The 17,730-nt window shown below is 30.5% G+C and overlaps 1 protein-coding gene across 1 annotated transcript; it reads left to right on the top strand.

The window, feature by feature from the left end:
• The first annotated feature begins 13,497 nt into the window (after window positions 1-13,497).
• Window positions 13,498-15,415, top strand: LOC139870654 (uncharacterized). The gene is made up of 3 exons (XM_071858435.1): window positions 13,498-14,246; window positions 14,805-15,096; window positions 15,281-15,415. Exons 1-3 carry the CDS (start codon window positions 13,498-13,500, stop codon window positions 15,413-15,415), a joined length of 1,176 nt encoding a protein of 391 aa, XP_071714536.1.
• The last annotated feature ends 2,315 nt before the right edge of the window (window positions 15,416-17,730 follow it).

Here is a 17,730-nt window from a genome sequence, read left to right as displayed (position 1 = left end):
TAGATAAGAATAGTTATGAAAATATCTTCAGAAATACTGAGGATATTTATAATGAAAGATACGATGATATCTTAGAATTTCTAAAATCGACGGATGATGAGGAAGATTTGTCCGCAAGGTTTAGAGTCAGGAGCAAGGTATTCGTTAATGACTTTAGCAGACACTGAATCATTTGGATTCTTTGAAGGCAAGTTTAGTCTTTTTGATTTGTCCATAACCTCCTTCATGGTTTGCTCAATTCGCTTTCCAGTTCCAAACCTTCTCTTTTTATGAGCTTTGCCAATACACTATTCTTTATCATCAAACTTTTGACTGTTACGATTGTCTACAGTTTCTGCTGCTTCGTAGGCTGAGGTGCTATTTAGAATTTCAGAATTATAATTCCAGGAGATAACGTTATATGTATATATATAACTGTTGTCGTGGAGATACTGCGAGATTCAGAATTAATTATTGATACTTCCTGGTATTTGGTATGGCAATTATCATTACAAGATGCATCTGAGTAGATGATGGGGTTTCAATGAGTACATATAATGATTTTTCGGAGAGCCTTACGCCAAAGAGTAACGAAGTTGCTGGTATATCTGCTGATAATGTGGTGGAATATAAAAGGTTCCCCGGTAATGATGGCAAAAAGACAACATATATATCAAGGTTATAATAAGGCTAGTCCGACTGAAAAGTCGAAATTGACTTGCTGGAGCTGTGACAGAATTTGCTACTTTGAAAGGGGATCGCAAAGTTATTTTTGGTAATAAATGCCAAAGGATCTGACACAGATATGTTTTAAACTTTTACTTAGGTTCCAAGTGTTCTCCAGGTGCATATATTCTTCGTATGTATCGTGTGATTGGTTCATCCTCTCGATTGTTCCTTAGTTGAGGTGTTTTCAAGAATTTTGAAGGGTTTGAACGCAGGTTATCGTCTTCAATATTCGTATGATGCAATCGTTGTGAATCTTGAATGATTCGAATATCTTTATGTGTTTTATGAATAAAAGTGATGTTCTAGTATAGTTTGGATTCAAAGTATGGTTTGGAAGATGTAGGAATCTAAAAGTGATGTCTTCTGTTAGATCTTGATTTGAATTTTGATGTGTCAAAATCAGAATATGTAATTGAATTTGAATGAGAATGGTTATCTCGATTTTTTATGAAAAATGTATATCGCTGTGTAAGTAGTGATTGTTGAATCAGAATCGAAGAATGTACAGTGTAAATGGGGCACAAACTGGATAAGTAAAATTTCAAAATTTTTTAAAAAAAAAACGATCCTTTAATATGCAAATAGAAGAAAACGAAAAAATTTTAAAAAGTTTTTGAACAAAATCGTTCGAAAATCGATGATGAATGGTAAACATCGATGATGAATGGTAAAAATTGATGATGAATGGTAAAATTAACCATTCATCTGGTTAATTTATCATTCATTTTTGTTCGCGATGAATGATAAAATTAATCAATGCTAAAAAAAGCAGATGAATGGTTAATTTAACCATTCATCTGTTTATGATGAATGATAAAAAAAATAGATGAATGGTTAATTTAACCATTCATCGGGTTTTTTTTAGCATTGATTAATTTTATCATTAATCGTAAACAAGATGAATGATAAATTAACCCGATGAATGGTTAATTTTACCATTCATCATCGATTTTTGAAAGATTTTGAACTTTTTTTTTTTATGAAAAAAATTGATTAGAGGTGCATTTTAATGCAGATTTATGAATGTAAAAAAAAATTCAAAAAAAAAAAATTTTATTTTGCTTATCCGGTTTGTACTCCTTTTAAGCTTATCCATGGATCGTGCCCATATATATATATATATATATATATATATATATATATATATATATATATATATATATATATATATATATATATATATATATATGTATATATATATATATATATATATATACATATATATAATAGTATCATTTTAAATCAAAACATTTTATAACAAAGTTAATATTATATTTTATCATTTTATATATATTTTCATTTCGAAATATGAATTTGAAATATTTATTTAATAATATAATATTTAGTTTTCAAGACTAATTATATTTCAAAGTTCATTATATAATTAAAAATCATTTTGAAATTATTATTAGTAATACTTTTATCTTTTTAAAACAATAAAAATATATTTGCAATTTATAATACAAGTTCTTCAAATTTTATATACATAAACACGTTTTAAATACACATTGCGAGTTATTTATATATTTAATTCTAATAATTAATATCCTATTGTATATAATCAAATTATATTATTTAAACAAAACATTTTAATAATCAAATTCTATTGAATCAAAAAGCGTTTCCGCACGTTTGAAAATAGATCAAGCGAATATTATGAAATCCAATTCTCCACTAATTTTTGTCTAACTTTTGTTAATTGACACATTTGTTCTTACTTGTAAATCACTTTACTATTTATTCCGAATACCGTTAAAAAGAATAGATTTCTTAAATTATAGTGGACCTTACTACAGAGACCCGTAATCATATCACAATGTATCTGATAATTCCTTCATTTGATATTATCTTTTAATTTCCGTCGATAAATATATTGAAACAAATACGTTCATGTAAAGTATTATACATCTAATACTTTTTTAGCGTAATTAATATAACTATATATTATATATACATATCTATATACACATAAATGTTCGTGAATCGTCGAGCACAGTCAAAGGGTAATTGATTACATGAATATAGTTCCAAAATTTTTGAGACTCAACATTGCAGACTTTGCTTATCTTGTCGAAATTATAATAAGATTAAGTTTAAATTTGGTCGAAAATTTCCGGGTCGTCACAAGCAAGTGGTAATAATTATCGAAACAATCAGCGCGGCATCAACAACCAGAATTACGCACTGCGAAAAGTTTGTCTAAAACACCAAAGGAAATTTTAGCCACTGAACCAGTGTGCGCGACCTTAACTGTTCCAACTCCGCTAACAGAATTTGGTAAGCGGGATAAAACAAAATACTGTGAGTTCCATGACAATCACGGTCATGACACCAACCGGTGTAAAAACCTAATGGAACGAGTGTTAGAAGCACTGCAGGCAGGAAAGTTAGATCATCAGAAGCCACCAAAGAATGACAAGGGGAAAGCCCCAGAGGAAGCTCCCAAAAATAAAACATTCGCTTGGCAGCAGAAAGCAGACAAGGCCAAAAATACTGACTTAACCATTAACATGGTTGGCATAGAAAAAGTTGGTCAGCGCAGAAAATACAATGATCACAGGGAATGGGAGCTCCTTTCAATTTCATTCCCTCCTGTTCCATCAATTGATACAACCAACGAGCCTGTTATCATCAGATGTCGCATTCTCGATCGCAGAATACATATTAAGCGCATGCACATTGATACAGGAAGCAGTGTAGACATAATGTATGAACACTGTTATCGTTTTCTTCCTACGGAGGTTAAATCACCTTGCGCCAGTCTGATACTACTCTATCAGGATTCTTAGGAGAATGCTCATGGCCTCAGGGCCGTATAGAGCTCGAAATAGAGCTCGCAGATGATAAGATTCCACAGATGGCGAGAAGTGAGGTAATTGACTTCTATGTGGTGCGATCAACTTCGCGTTACAATGCACTTCTGGGCAGAAACTTTATACGGAGGTTCAACATCATACCTTCAGTAGTGCATGGTTTGATTAAATTTGCCACCTCTGGTGGCATTGCCACGATTGTGTCGCATCACCCAATCGAGTTATGTGGATCGTTCATGCCTGTGGATATACCTAGTACGGGAGAGCAACTTAAAAGCAGCGCAGTCATAGCTAACTACTTATATCCTGATAAGGAAATCAAAATCGTGCGAATTTGTCAATGGAAACTAAAGCTAAGCTACACGGAATTCTGTTAGCTAACGCAGACGTTTTAGCATTAAGGGAGTCAGACATGACTGGGTTCCACGAGATGTTGCGGAACATAAGTTGAATGTTAATCCATTACTTACATCAGTTAGACAAAAAAAAGCAGCACATGGCTCTTGAACGCAGCGATTGGTTATGCGCAGAGGTAGATAATCTCGTCAAAGCGAATATTTTACGGGAAGTGCGGTACCAAACATGGGTTGCTAACCCCGTATTAGTGAAGAAAACTGATGGTAACTGGCGAATGTGCGTGGACTTCAAGGACATCAACAAAGCATGTCCAAAAGATAACTATCCTCTGCCGGAAATTGACTGGAAGGTAGAATCGCTGATAGGTTATCGATACAAGTGTTTCTTAGACGCTTATAAGGGTTATCATCAAATCCTTATGGCCGCGAAAGATGAGGACAAGACAGATTTCCATACACCGCAGGGTATATATTGCTATACTAAAATGCCATTTGGTCTAATAAATGCTGGTGCTATGTATCAGCGCGTCATTAATACTATGTTTAAGCACCAGATATGTAGAAATCTTGAAGCGTATGTGGACGACTTGGTAATTAAGAGCAACACCAATGAACAAATACTCGTAGACATCCTAGAAACCTTTGCGTCTCTGCACAGGATAAACATGAAGCTCAATCCGCTCAAGTGTAGTTTCGGGGAAAAAGAGGGAAAGTTTCTGGGACATGTAGTAACAGCGCGAGGAATCAAAGCGAATCTTAAAAATATAGAAGCTATTGAGAAGCTACCATCTCCTAGGACAAAGAAATACGTGCAGAGTTTGACTGGGAAACTAGCGACAATCACACGTTTTTTGTTAAAAGCTACGGAACGACAGCTGCCATTCTTCAATACTTTAAAGAATTGCTTAAAGAAGAAATACTTTGTATGGACTCAGGAAGCGGAATAAGCTATTCAGGAAATGAAGAAGGTGCTTTAATGACTCATCCTAATCCATCTGGACAAATACATTACATTTGGTTACATCGCGAGGTACTTGACCTCTATATGATACATTTTACAAACATTGCATTCGTTTTAAAAGACAAATTTTCATTTCATCGAAAGATAACGGCATGCATACCATTTCATAATATATCCAACTATAATTGACTTAATAATAATTTTGATGAACTCGACGACTCGAATGCAACGTCTTTTGAAATATGTCATGAATGACTCCAAGTAATATCTCTAATATGAGCAAATGCACTTTATTTCATACCTGAGAATAAACATACTTTCAAGTGTCAACCAAAAGGTTGGTGAGTTCATTAGTTTATCATAATCATTCATTTTCATCATTTTAATAGACCACAAGATTTCATATATTTAATTGTACATGTAACCCGAGTACAAAATAACACGCGTAACCCACGAATTAAAATTCATTCATATGGTGAACGCTTGATAACCGACTTAACTTTAATGCATTGAATATCCCCAAACAGAACCTCTCGTCTGTATAATAATAATAATTTCGAAGTAATAAAGCATCCGTACCCCGGATGAGACTTGTCGAGGTCCATAGATATATCTTTAGGATTCGCGTCGATTAGGGGCCATACCCATTTCCTAATCATTAGGTTACCAAGCTAAAAAGGGGTGATATTCAATATTCATAATCCAGCCATAGAATGTAGTTTTTGATCACTTGTGTCTATTTCGTAAAACAATAATAAAATCGGCGCATGTATTCTTAGTCCCAAAAATATATATAAAAAGGGAGTAATGAAACTCACAATACTGTATTTTGTAGTAAAAATACATATGACGATATTGAACAATGTAGGGTTGGCCTCGGATTCACGAACCTATAACAATTGTATATCTATTAATACATATAATGTAAATCACAAATTTCATTTATTAATATGTATTATTTATATGTTTATAGTTATATTGAATTTATACAAAATTCCATTTTAAAACGTATACTTATTTTATATCTTAAGTTATATTCTATATATATATATATTGATTTTGTATATATAGATTTATAGTGATTAATATTTATATATATTTAGTTATATTAATATATCTATATATATATATATATATATATATATATATATATATATATATATATATATATATATATATATATATATATATATATATATATATATATATGCAATTAGTATTTTATTTATGAGATATCATTAGTTTGTTATATTAAATATTAATATAATCCTAGTATATTTAATAAGTATATATAATGTACAAAAGATTTATTTGTTAAAATGATAGTTTAGATAATAATGATCTACTACTAATAATAGTAACAATAATAATTAATATTAAAACTAATAATAAATCGAATTATATCATTATCATTATCATGTTTATATCAAAACCTCTTTCTAATTTCATCTGAATTTCATAATATCATCTTTTATCAATACTTATAATTATACTTATTTTTATATTATACTGTAAACTAAATCATACTTATTATTATATTTTATCAATTTATACTTAAACATATTCGTAATCATAACCATATTCATTTTCGTACATATTTATACATATAAATATATTTGTATGTAATCAAAATTCAAGTTATATTAATAACAATTGTATTAATAATACTTAATAATAATTATATATCAATAAGGATAATAATAATAATTATATCAATAATTCACTTACATCACAAACTAATTATAATTTAATCATAATCCTAACAAAGTTTTAATCAAATAATCATAATAATAATAATAATAATAATAATAATAATAATAATAATAATAATAATAATAATAATAATAATAATAATAATAATAATAATAATAATAATAATAATAATAATAATAATAATAATAATTGAAATAATACTAAAAGAAAAGAAAACTACCTTTAAAGAAATCAGTTTAAAAAACAAATGTCTTGAGTCAGTCTCGAACCCGCGACCCCTTGCTTAACCAAAACACCTCCTAACCATCCAGCTATATCAGCTTTTCTAAATTAAAATGATTTTAAATATATATGTAACCCGTATGCAAAACTGTTTTTCTTCTTCACTAACAGACTCAACTCAATCAAACCAGATTCCATCACTACAATTAATTTAATTGTTTGGTTTTTTATACATTCAAATGAAATAGAAACGTTTATGACTCTTTAGAATTGGATTAAATTACAGAAAAGAAAAGACTGATTCACGTATTGAAACTCATGAACTCCAAAATCATAATCAACTTTTTATTATGATTTAGACCATGTTTACAACATGAAATATGTTTGAAATCGTTCATATAAACTTTGACATCATTAATTAAACATAAATTATAACAGAAATCTGAATTAATCGATGAACAACCTGTTGACTTTTAACTTTAAAAGCTTTGACTTCAAAATTCTTACTCGTTATGAAAAATTGAACCTTGAATCTTTGTAGACAGTTTAAGCGAAGTTCTTCTAGCAACACTGCATATTTAGATTTTGAAATCTTGTTTAAATTCGTGTTTTTGGACATTTGACTTCAAGAACAGAGGTCGTGTATATATCTATCAATTTCTATTTTAATTTCAATCGCATTGACATTCTTACTGTAGTTACAAGGTAATATAAATGTGGAAGGGTTGTATGGTTTATGATTAATGAATTAATCGAATTTTAGGAGATAAAGGAGTCGACAGGTTTACTCAATCAGACAGAGAAAAAAAACAAAAAAAAAATAAGTAAATAAAAAGTGAAATCGATGGATAACAGATTTTGGTGTATATGTAAGATTTAATTTGATATGTAATCAATTTTGGAGACAACAAACAAAAACAATTACAGTTTGATGGCTCTGGCTAACTAATTCGTACGGGGTATACATAATTATTTAATTAATGTAGTTGTCTTTATCTTTATATTTATATATATATCTGTATATATAATCACATATATATATAACTGTGTTTTTATATCTGTATATAATTCATAATTTTGGAAAATTAACAAGTATAAGTATTTTAATACTATTAATAATAGTAATACTAATAATAATAATAATAATAATAATAGGAATAATAATAATACTAATAATAATATCAATAATTCTAATAATAATAATAATGATAATAAATGGTAATGATACTATAATCATAAAATTAGTAATTTTTAATAAGTTTACTAATAATAATCATAATAAAATGATATCAATAATATTTCTAATAATAATATTACATATAATAATATTATTAATAATTTTATTAATATAACAACTTATATATATATATATATATATATATATATATATATATATATATATATATATATATATATATATATATATATATATATATATATATATATATATATATATATATATATATATATATATATTATTAAATGTTATACTATATATATAATTACATTTTAATACCATATTTTATTGTATATCATAAATTAATTTACGTCTTTAATTCCGGAACTAAATCGTATAATATTTTATTAGTGTATTTCAAGTTATCATGTTATGATATATATATATATATATATATATATATATATATATATATATATATATATATATATATACACACACATATATTCAAATACACATAATTATTTACAATTAATTGTTCGTGAATCATCGGAAATAGTCGAAGGGTAATTGAATATATGAACATAGTTCTAAAATTTTCGAGACTCAACATTACAAACTTTGCTTATCGCGTCAAAATCATATAAAGATTAAGTTTAAATTTGGTCAGAAATTTCCGGGTCGTCACAGTACCTACCCGTTAAAGAAATTTTGTCCCGAAATTTGATTGGGATGGTCATGGCTGACAATAAATATGTTTTCATGACGCATACGAGCTGAAAATTAAATTTTTATCATCATTGAGTAATATAGATAAAATAATTTGATTTTGTGAAGAGTACGAGTGAAGCTATCACAAAAGAGTGTAATGAGTAAATGTAGATTCGTCATATCTTTTGACGTAGATAGAATTGATTTCCAGAGTCCATGGAATTTGGAGAAAAACTTTGTAATAAGATTTGATTCTTCGGTAATTAAGAAAGTTAGAATCCTCTTTGATTAAATGCGATGATCTGTCTCGATTATTTTGTCTGATATTTCACTATAAATCTATTCCTTTCTTTTCCTTATTTCCACAACTCACACTTTCTATTCTTTCTCCCTCAATTCATACTTTTGTTTCCTTTTCCCGATTTTTTTTAAGTCAAGCGAATAATGGTCCACAATTCGTAGGTATGAAGTTTCGAATGAACATGGCTAAGGTTCTAAGATATAATTTATAATAGCACGATCTTAACTGGTTAAATTACTAGAATTCAAAAGAAAAGATAGAACTATCAAGAGATTATGTTCTTGATATGTTTATATATTAGATAGAATATAAGAGTCATGTAACATGGCACATGATGACGTTATGGTCTGTGAATCATCACGTTTCATTAGAAACTCAGCATGACTTACTGTAATATAATCACGTTGATCAAGTGTCATTATATTATACTAACTCAGGCATCAGTTCCCAATACTACTTCAATAACATTCATATTTTAAACTCGAAGGTTTTCAGAATATAGAAACTAAACAGTTTCCTTTATGATGTAATACAGATTGCGCGAAGAGATAATAGGTATCGGACAAGAATATTTATGAAGATATCTTCAGAAATATTGAGGATATTAATAATGAAAGATACGATGATATCTTAGAATTTCTAATATCGATGGATAATGATGAAGATTTGTCCGTAAAGGTTTAGAGTCAGGAGCAAGGTATTCGATAATGACTTCAGCAGATACTGAATCATTTGGATTCTTTGAAGGCAGGTTTAGTCTTTGTGATTTATCCACAGCCTCCTTCATGGTTTGCTCAATCCATTTTCCAGTACAAATTTTCCATTGAGTGTTTCCAACACTCCATTCTTTATCATTAAACTTTTGACTGTTAAGGCAGTCTTCAGTTTTCACTGCTTCATCAGCTTTTTCAAAACTTAGAAAACTGATTCATAGGCTAACGCGCTTTTCAGAGTTTCAGAATGGAAGATCATAATTCTAAGAGATAAATATTATATGTATACATATAACCGTTGATGTAGAAATGTTGCGAGATTCAAAATACTGATTCCTGATTTTCGGTAATTGGTATGACAATTCTCATTACAAGATGCGAATGAGTATATGATAGGTTTTAACGAACAAATATAATGGTTTTTCGGAGAGGCTTAGCTAATAAGTAATGAAGTTACCGGTAAGTTTACTGCTAATGTGGTGGAATATAAACGGTTCTCCGGTAACTATGATGAATGGGTAATCTTTATAATAAGGTTTATTCGAATGAAAAATTGAAGTTGATTTGTTGGAGCTGTGACAAAATTGGCAAATTTTGAAAATGAATTGCAATGTTATTTTTGGTAATAACAATGCCAAAGGAGCTATCACAGATACGTGTTAAACGTTTACTTAGGTTTCGAGTGTTTTTCAGGTGCATAACTATATGCATCAATCTTTTCTTCCGTAGATGAAGTGTGGTTGGTTCATCCTCTCGATTGGGGTGTTTTCAAGAATCATGAAAGTTTTGAATGCAGATTGTAATTGTCAAGATACAAATGAGGTTTAAGATGAAATCAAATGGCAAACTTGAAGAAATTTTTAGTTTCATATGTTATAATCAATATTTTAATTCATTTTAATTGTCCAATGTTGGTAGTCCACAGTTAGTAGTCCAATAATTCATATACAGTTTAATATATAATATTTGAATTAATTAATACGTATCGTGACCCATTATATACATGTCTCAGACTCGATCACAACTCAAAGTATATATATTATTTTAGAATCAACCTCAACCCTGTATAGCTAACTCTATCATTACTGCATATAGAGTGTCTATGGTTATTCCAAATAATATATATAGATGCGTCGATATGATATGTCCAAACCTTGTATACGTGTCCCGATATTTAAAATGCGTAAATAACAGTATTTAAATGACGATAAATAAAGTGCGTAAAATAAATAACAAAAATTAAATGACAATAAATAAAATTGCGAGAATTAAAATTGCAAGAAATAAATTGCGATAAATAAATGTAATAAGGATTTAACAGTTAGCTAGGAACAGTTAGCTAGAATTTTGTTAGCGTGGATTCTTAACAAAATTTCTCATAATTAATTTGTTTGTTTCTAACAAATTTTATTTTGTTCAATGTTTTCTTCATTATACCACTTGTTGGATTCTGATAGGTCAAAATCCAAATATGAAATAAGAATACTAAAAGAAAGTTGATTCTAACAAAGTTTTAATCAAATAATCATAATAATAAGAATAATAATAATAATAATTGAAATAATACTAAAAGAAAAGAAAACTACCTTTAAAGAAATCAGTTTAAAAAACAAATGTCCTGAGTCAGTCTCGAACCCGCGACCCCTTGCTTAACTAAAACACCTCCTAACCATCCAGCAATCTCAGCTTTTCTGAATTAAAATGATTTTAAATATATATGTAACCCGTATGCAAAACTGTTCTTCTTCTTCACTAACAGACTCAACTCGATCAAATCAGATTCCATCACTACAATTAATTTAATTGTTTGGTTTTTTTATACATTCAAATGAAACAGAAACATTTATGACTCTTTAGAATTAGATTAAATAACAGAAAAGAAAAGACTGATTCACGTATTGAAACTCATGAACTACAAAATCATAATCGACTTTTTAGTATGATTTAGACCATATTTACAACACGAAATATGTTTGAAATAGTTCATATAAACTTTTGACATCATCAATTAAACCTAAATTATAACAGAAAAACTAAATTTAATCGATGAACAACCTGTTGACTTTTAATTTTAAAAGCTTTGACTTCAAAATTCTTAATCGTTATGAAAAATTGAACCTAGAATCTTTGTAGACAGTTTAAGCGAAGGTCTTCTAGCAACACTGCATATTTAGATTTTGAAATCTCGTTTGAATTCGTGTTTTTTGACATTTGACTTCAAGAACAGAGGTCGTGTATATATCTAACAATTTCTTTTTTAATTTCAATCGCATTGACATTCTTTCCGTAGTTACAAGGTAATATAAATGTGGAAGGGTTGTATGGTTTATGATTAATGAATTAATCGAATTTTAGGAGATAAAGGAGTCGACAGGTTTACTCAACCAGACAGAGAAAAAAAATAAAAAAATAAAATAAGTAAATAAAAAGTGAAATCGATGGATAATAGATTTTGGTGTATATGTAAGATTTAATTCGATATGTAATCAATTTGGAGACAACAAACAAAAACAATTACAGTTTGATGGCTCTGGCTAACTAATTCGTACGGGGTATACATAATTATTTAATTAATGTAATTGTCTTTATCTTTATAGTTATAAATATATATCTGTATATATAATCATATATATATAACTGTGTTTTTATATCTGTATAATATATATCTGTATATAATTCGTAATTTTGGAAAATTAACAAGTATAAGTATTTTAATACTATTAATAATACTAATACTAATAATAATAATAGGAATAATAATAATACTAATAATAATATCAATAATTCTAATAATAATAATAATAATAATAATAATAATAATAATAATAATAATAATAATAATGATAATAAATGGTAATGATACTATAATCATAAAATTAGTAATTTTTAATAAGTTTACTAATAATAATCATAATTAAATGATATCAATAATATTTATAATAATAATATTACATATAATAATAATATTAATAATTTTATTAATATAACAACTTATACATATCAAATTGCATATATATATATATATATATATATATATATATATATATATATATATATATATATATATATATATATATATATATATATATTATTAAATGTTATACTATATATATAATTACATTTTAATACCATATTTTATTGTATATCATAAATTATTTTACGTCTTTAATTCCAGAACTAAATCGTATAATATTTTATTAGTGTATTTCGAGTTATCATGTTATGATATATATATATATATATATATATATATATATATATATATATATATATATATATATATATATATATATATATATATATATATATATTTATACACACATATATTCATATACACATAATTATTTACAATTAATTGTTCGTGAATCATCGAAAATAGTCGAAGGGTAATTGAATATATGAACATAGTTCTTAAATTTTCGAGACTCAACATTACAAACTTTGCTTATCGCATCAAAATCATATAAAGATTAAGTTTAAATTTGGTCGGAAATTTCCGGGTCGTCACACGTGCTTGCGGAATTACCAACACTAACTACGCCAGTATCAGGTGAAACACTAACGTTATACCTTGCGGCATCAAAGGAGGCCATCAGTTCCGTTCTCAACGCAGATCACGGGAAGGTAAACTATTTACCGATTGAGAAGCTTGTATATGCGCTGGTACACACAGCGCGATGTTTGCGTCGATATTTTCAAGCGCACCCAGTGGTGGTCCTAACGATTCAGCCAATTAAGCTTGTTGGTAACTACCTAAAATTGCGGGAATGTCCGGGAATACCGCATTGATTAACGCAGTTCTCTTTCTTTCAGGTGTTATACATGCCCGAGGTTTCTGGCCAAATGGCTAAATGGGCAGTCGAGTTAGGAGAGCACGAAATAAATTTTTCTTCGCGAAGCGCGGTTAAAGGTCAAATATTTGCTGATTACCTAGTAGAATTGCCTGCGGATGTTGAAGCGTCATCTAAACATCATGAAATACCCGCACTAATTTTAACACCATGGGAATTATACACGGATGATGCCTGTAGCGCAGAAGGTGCGGGTGCGGGAGTAATTTTAACTGGCCCAGGTGGTGAAGAGCATTCATATGCGTTACGATTTAATTTTACAGTCACAAACAATGAAGGGGAATATGAGGCTTTGCTAGCAGGTATGCGAATCACGCAGAAACTTGAAATTAAAATACTACACGCCTATGTAGATTCTAAACTGGTATGCAGTCAAATTAATGGCGATTTCGAAGCACACGATGAAGCCATGCGGCAATATCTTTCGCCAGTACACAATCTCGCAGATCAGTTCGAGGCTTTTCAAGTCTCTCACGTTATGCGAGGGCAAAATAAGAAAGCGAATGCGCTTAGCAAATTGGATGCGTTAGCCTTTAATCATCTGGGCAAAAGAGGTCTCATAGAAGAACTACATGCGAAATCTATTGTTATGATGCCTTTAGTGGCACCTGTCAAAGAATCAAGTTCGACATGGATGACACCTATCATTGCTTTCCTAAAGGATGGCACAGTGCCTGCGGACTCCGCTGACGCAAAGAAGGTCGTGACCAAAGCACCAATGTATGCCCTTGAGGGTAATGTCCTATACAGGAAAAATTATTTAGGACCATTGTTGCACTGAGTCGGGCCAAATGAGGCAGAGGAAGTGATACGATAGGTGCATGAGGGTGCATGCACACTTCATTCAGGGCACAGGTCTATTGTATCTAAAATCATGCGGTTAGGTTATTATTGGCCGTCGATGTACGCAGATGCGGCAAACATAACAAAGCGCTGCGAATCTTGTCAAATACATGTACCAATTAGCAGGGCACCTGTGCATCCAATGATTCCAGTCTCCTCACCATGGCCATTCTGTAAATGGGCAATTGACATAGTCGGACCATTTCCAGAAGGATGAGGTAATATAATCTTTTAATTCATAATTACGCTACATGCAACAGTATCTTACGCAGACTCTGCATATGCAGGAAATATCAAATTCTTGATTGTTATAATCGATTATTTCACCTAGTGGGTAGAAGCACGCCCACTGGCAACAATATCATGAAAAAGAGTGTGGAACTTTATATGGGACGACATTGTCTGTCGCTTTGGTATACCAAACGAAATTGTTAGCGATAACGGCACGCAAATTACGGGAAATCCTTTTCACAGTTGGTGCGAAGAACTTAACATTAAACAAACTTTCACATCTGTGGCGCATCCGCAAGCAAATGGTCAGTGCGAAGTCACCAACCGGGATATAGTGGCCGGAATAAAAGCAAGGCTTGGGCACTGTCGCATTGGTTGGGTAGATGAATTGCCAAAGGTGCTGTGGGAAAATCGCACAACACCTAAACCAAGCACTGGTGAGACTTTGTTTAGTTTGGTATATGGTACAGAAGCTGTTGTACCTACAGAAATTGGGGTACCAACGTTTCACGTACAGAATTTCAATGAAGAATCAAACTCATAAGCTTTGCGGGAGAATCTTAACTTGCTGGAGGAACGCAGGCTTTCTATGGCAGTTAAGGAGGCTAATAACAAGCAGAAAATCACAAAGTATTATAATCAGCTTGTGCGCTCACGCTCCTATAAATGTGTGGCGTCAGAATGACGCAAGTCATGCGGAAGATACTGGGAAGCTGGGCCCTCGATGGGAAGGTCCATACAGGGTAGTGGGAGCAAGCAACACCAGGGCGTACCCTCTGGCTACGTTAGATGGGAAACCTGTGAAACGCACCTGACACACGACGTTGTTAAAGAAATGTTACATGTAGTTGGTTGGAACTGATCACTCCAACGTATCCTAGCGCATTATTTTCTCTTAATTCATGTAACTTCCGTCTGTTTGGATGTGTCGCGGTTGTAATTATACTTTTGATGCCAATGGAAATATTAACTCGAGCATAATTTTACTGTATACATATTACATTTTTGTGCGGTTTTCTGCCTACATAAGGGGTGTCCTCTAGCCCCCGCGCGGCAAAAGCCTGTTTGGTTATAAGGCTAAGCGTAAATGGCATGTGAAGGGAATTGATTTTCCCCTAGCCAAGCGCCATGCAGACTAGAAGACTGCATATTTGACTTAAAATATGAGCATTGGTTTGCTTTGGCGTAATTACTCTCGCATTGGTTTGCTTGAGGAAACTCTTAAGTATAAAAATATTGGTTTGTTTTTAGTTACGTTGCTTACCACACAACTATAGTGTACCTCTGGTACGTGACAAAGCAAGAGCGCAGTAGCTTTTAAGTCTAAAATATTAGGGTAATTTTTTTAAAATATTAGTTTATTTTACGCAGTGCCCGCGTATGCGCATGGGTTTTGGCTAACTCGTGCGGATAGGCATGCGGTTTATATTTGTTTTGTTTTGATTCACGATATATAATCAATATTGTTGGTTAATGATCCAATGATAATATTCAAATGTTAATCACTTTGTTTTGTTGATGACATAAAAGAGATAAGTGCTTAATCATATGCAAGACGACATGAGTTCATAAGCCTACACTATCTCTAGCAAAAGACCAATACATAATAATTAATTTGGTAAAAACATTACACGGCTGAACCACGGTTGACCGCAGGCCTGACCGTGGATGCCATGTATCACTGTTTTGAAAATATACTTAACTCATTTTCAAAACTATTGATCTGCGGTCAACCACACGGTCGACCGTTGATCGACTGCAGTTCTCTCTGTAACCAAATTCAATCACTTTGAGTTAGACTACTTTGAGGAATCTATAATTTACAAAACCTTTTTGAATATACTTAAAATAGTTTCCACCTTTGTTTTCAAAAGAGTTTTGAACCAAAAGATGTTAATCTTTTTTTAAACCCACCTAATGACATCTTAATGACGTTTTAACCTTGGTTAAGAATAATACGTAAGTGTTGTAAAATATTTTATGTTTCTAAAATATATTTTATGGTCTTAAAATAAACTTTAATCACTAGAACATTAACCTTGGTTAAGAAAAATACACAAGTGTTATAAAATATTTTATGGTTCTAAAATGTATTTTGTGGTCTTAAAGTATAACACATAAGTGTTACAAAATACTTTATGATATTAAAATATTTTTGAGTTCTTAAAATACATCAAGTCATACTTAAGAATGGTCATTAAGTCCTAATTAAAGAGATGCTCTCCTCTTAACTCTTAAAACAAAACTTACATGGTTAAGTATGATTATCTTGGAAATTAATGTAACTCCCAATGATTCTTCATAAGAGTTAAAATGATCACATTTGTCTTGTTGCAAGCAACCAATAAGGAAAGATACTTCCATTCAAGTATTGACAAAATGTTACATACATGGGTTATGGTGTTTGGAGTTTTGTGGTTTGTCAACATGTTTCAACTAGATTCAAACTAGTTCAATTAAGTTATAACAATGTTCCAACGGGCTAGATACTTCCATCAAAGAAAAGACAAATGATTGAAGACATGTGATATGAAGTTTAGAGTGTTGTGGTTTGTCATAAGACAAGATGTTGACACATGCATTCTTACAAAGAGAATTTGGAAGGTTACTACTTGTCAAGTACTTACTTGAATATCACATGCATGCTTACAAGAAGTATTTTGGAAGATTGCTATTTGTCAAGTATCATATGCATGCTTCCAAGATCAAATGTTGACACATGCATTGAAGGGTTATAATCAATGAATACTTCCAAGACCATTGCAAGTCAAAGAGAATCTTTGTGTAAGTAACATTATGAAGAAACAATACAAAAGAGATGAAGAAGAAAACTCATCAACGGATATGTGTGCTCACTACTTTGCATTTCTATTGCCTATTTAAACAAGGCTTGAAGACACTTGAAGATCACCTCTTTCCAACATACTTTCAAAGTCGTATCAACTAATCTCCAAAGCCTCAAGGACACATCTATGGAGAGATTATAAGAGAGAAAGAGAGATTCTACTTACACTAAGTAGAATTGAAATTAAACTTTATGCTTATCATTTTTATCTTTAAGTTTACTTTGTAAAACACTTCCTTAGGGAGTCAAGGAAGTTAGATAGTTCTTATGATAGGAAACACCATC

The sequence above is a fragment of the Rutidosis leptorrhynchoides genome, chromosome 10 (assembly GCF_046630445.1).
Source record: "Rutidosis leptorrhynchoides isolate AG116_Rl617_1_P2 chromosome 10, CSIRO_AGI_Rlap_v1, whole genome shotgun sequence".
Lineage (NCBI taxonomy): Eukaryota > Viridiplantae > Streptophyta > Magnoliopsida > Asterales > Asteraceae > Rutidosis > Rutidosis leptorrhynchoides.
The sequence above is the reverse complement of the archived record's forward strand: the minus strand, read 5'-3'. Positions and strand labels throughout refer to the sequence as shown.

Bases quoted from the DNA above. Each gene is read 5' to 3' on its own strand.
- LOC139870654 (XM_071858435.1), top strand. From the start codon at position 13,498: ATGCCCGAGGTTTCTGGCCAAATGGCTAAATGGGCAGTCGAGTTAGGA. The intron at 14,247-14,804 runs GTATGCCCTTGA...CGAAATTGTTAG, and splicing joins GTCGTGACCAAAGCACCAAT to CGATAACGGCACGCAAATTA. The intron at 15,097-15,280 runs GTACCAACGTTT...GTGTGGCGTCAG, and splicing joins TTGTACCTACAGAAATTGGG to AATGACGCAAGTCATGCGGA.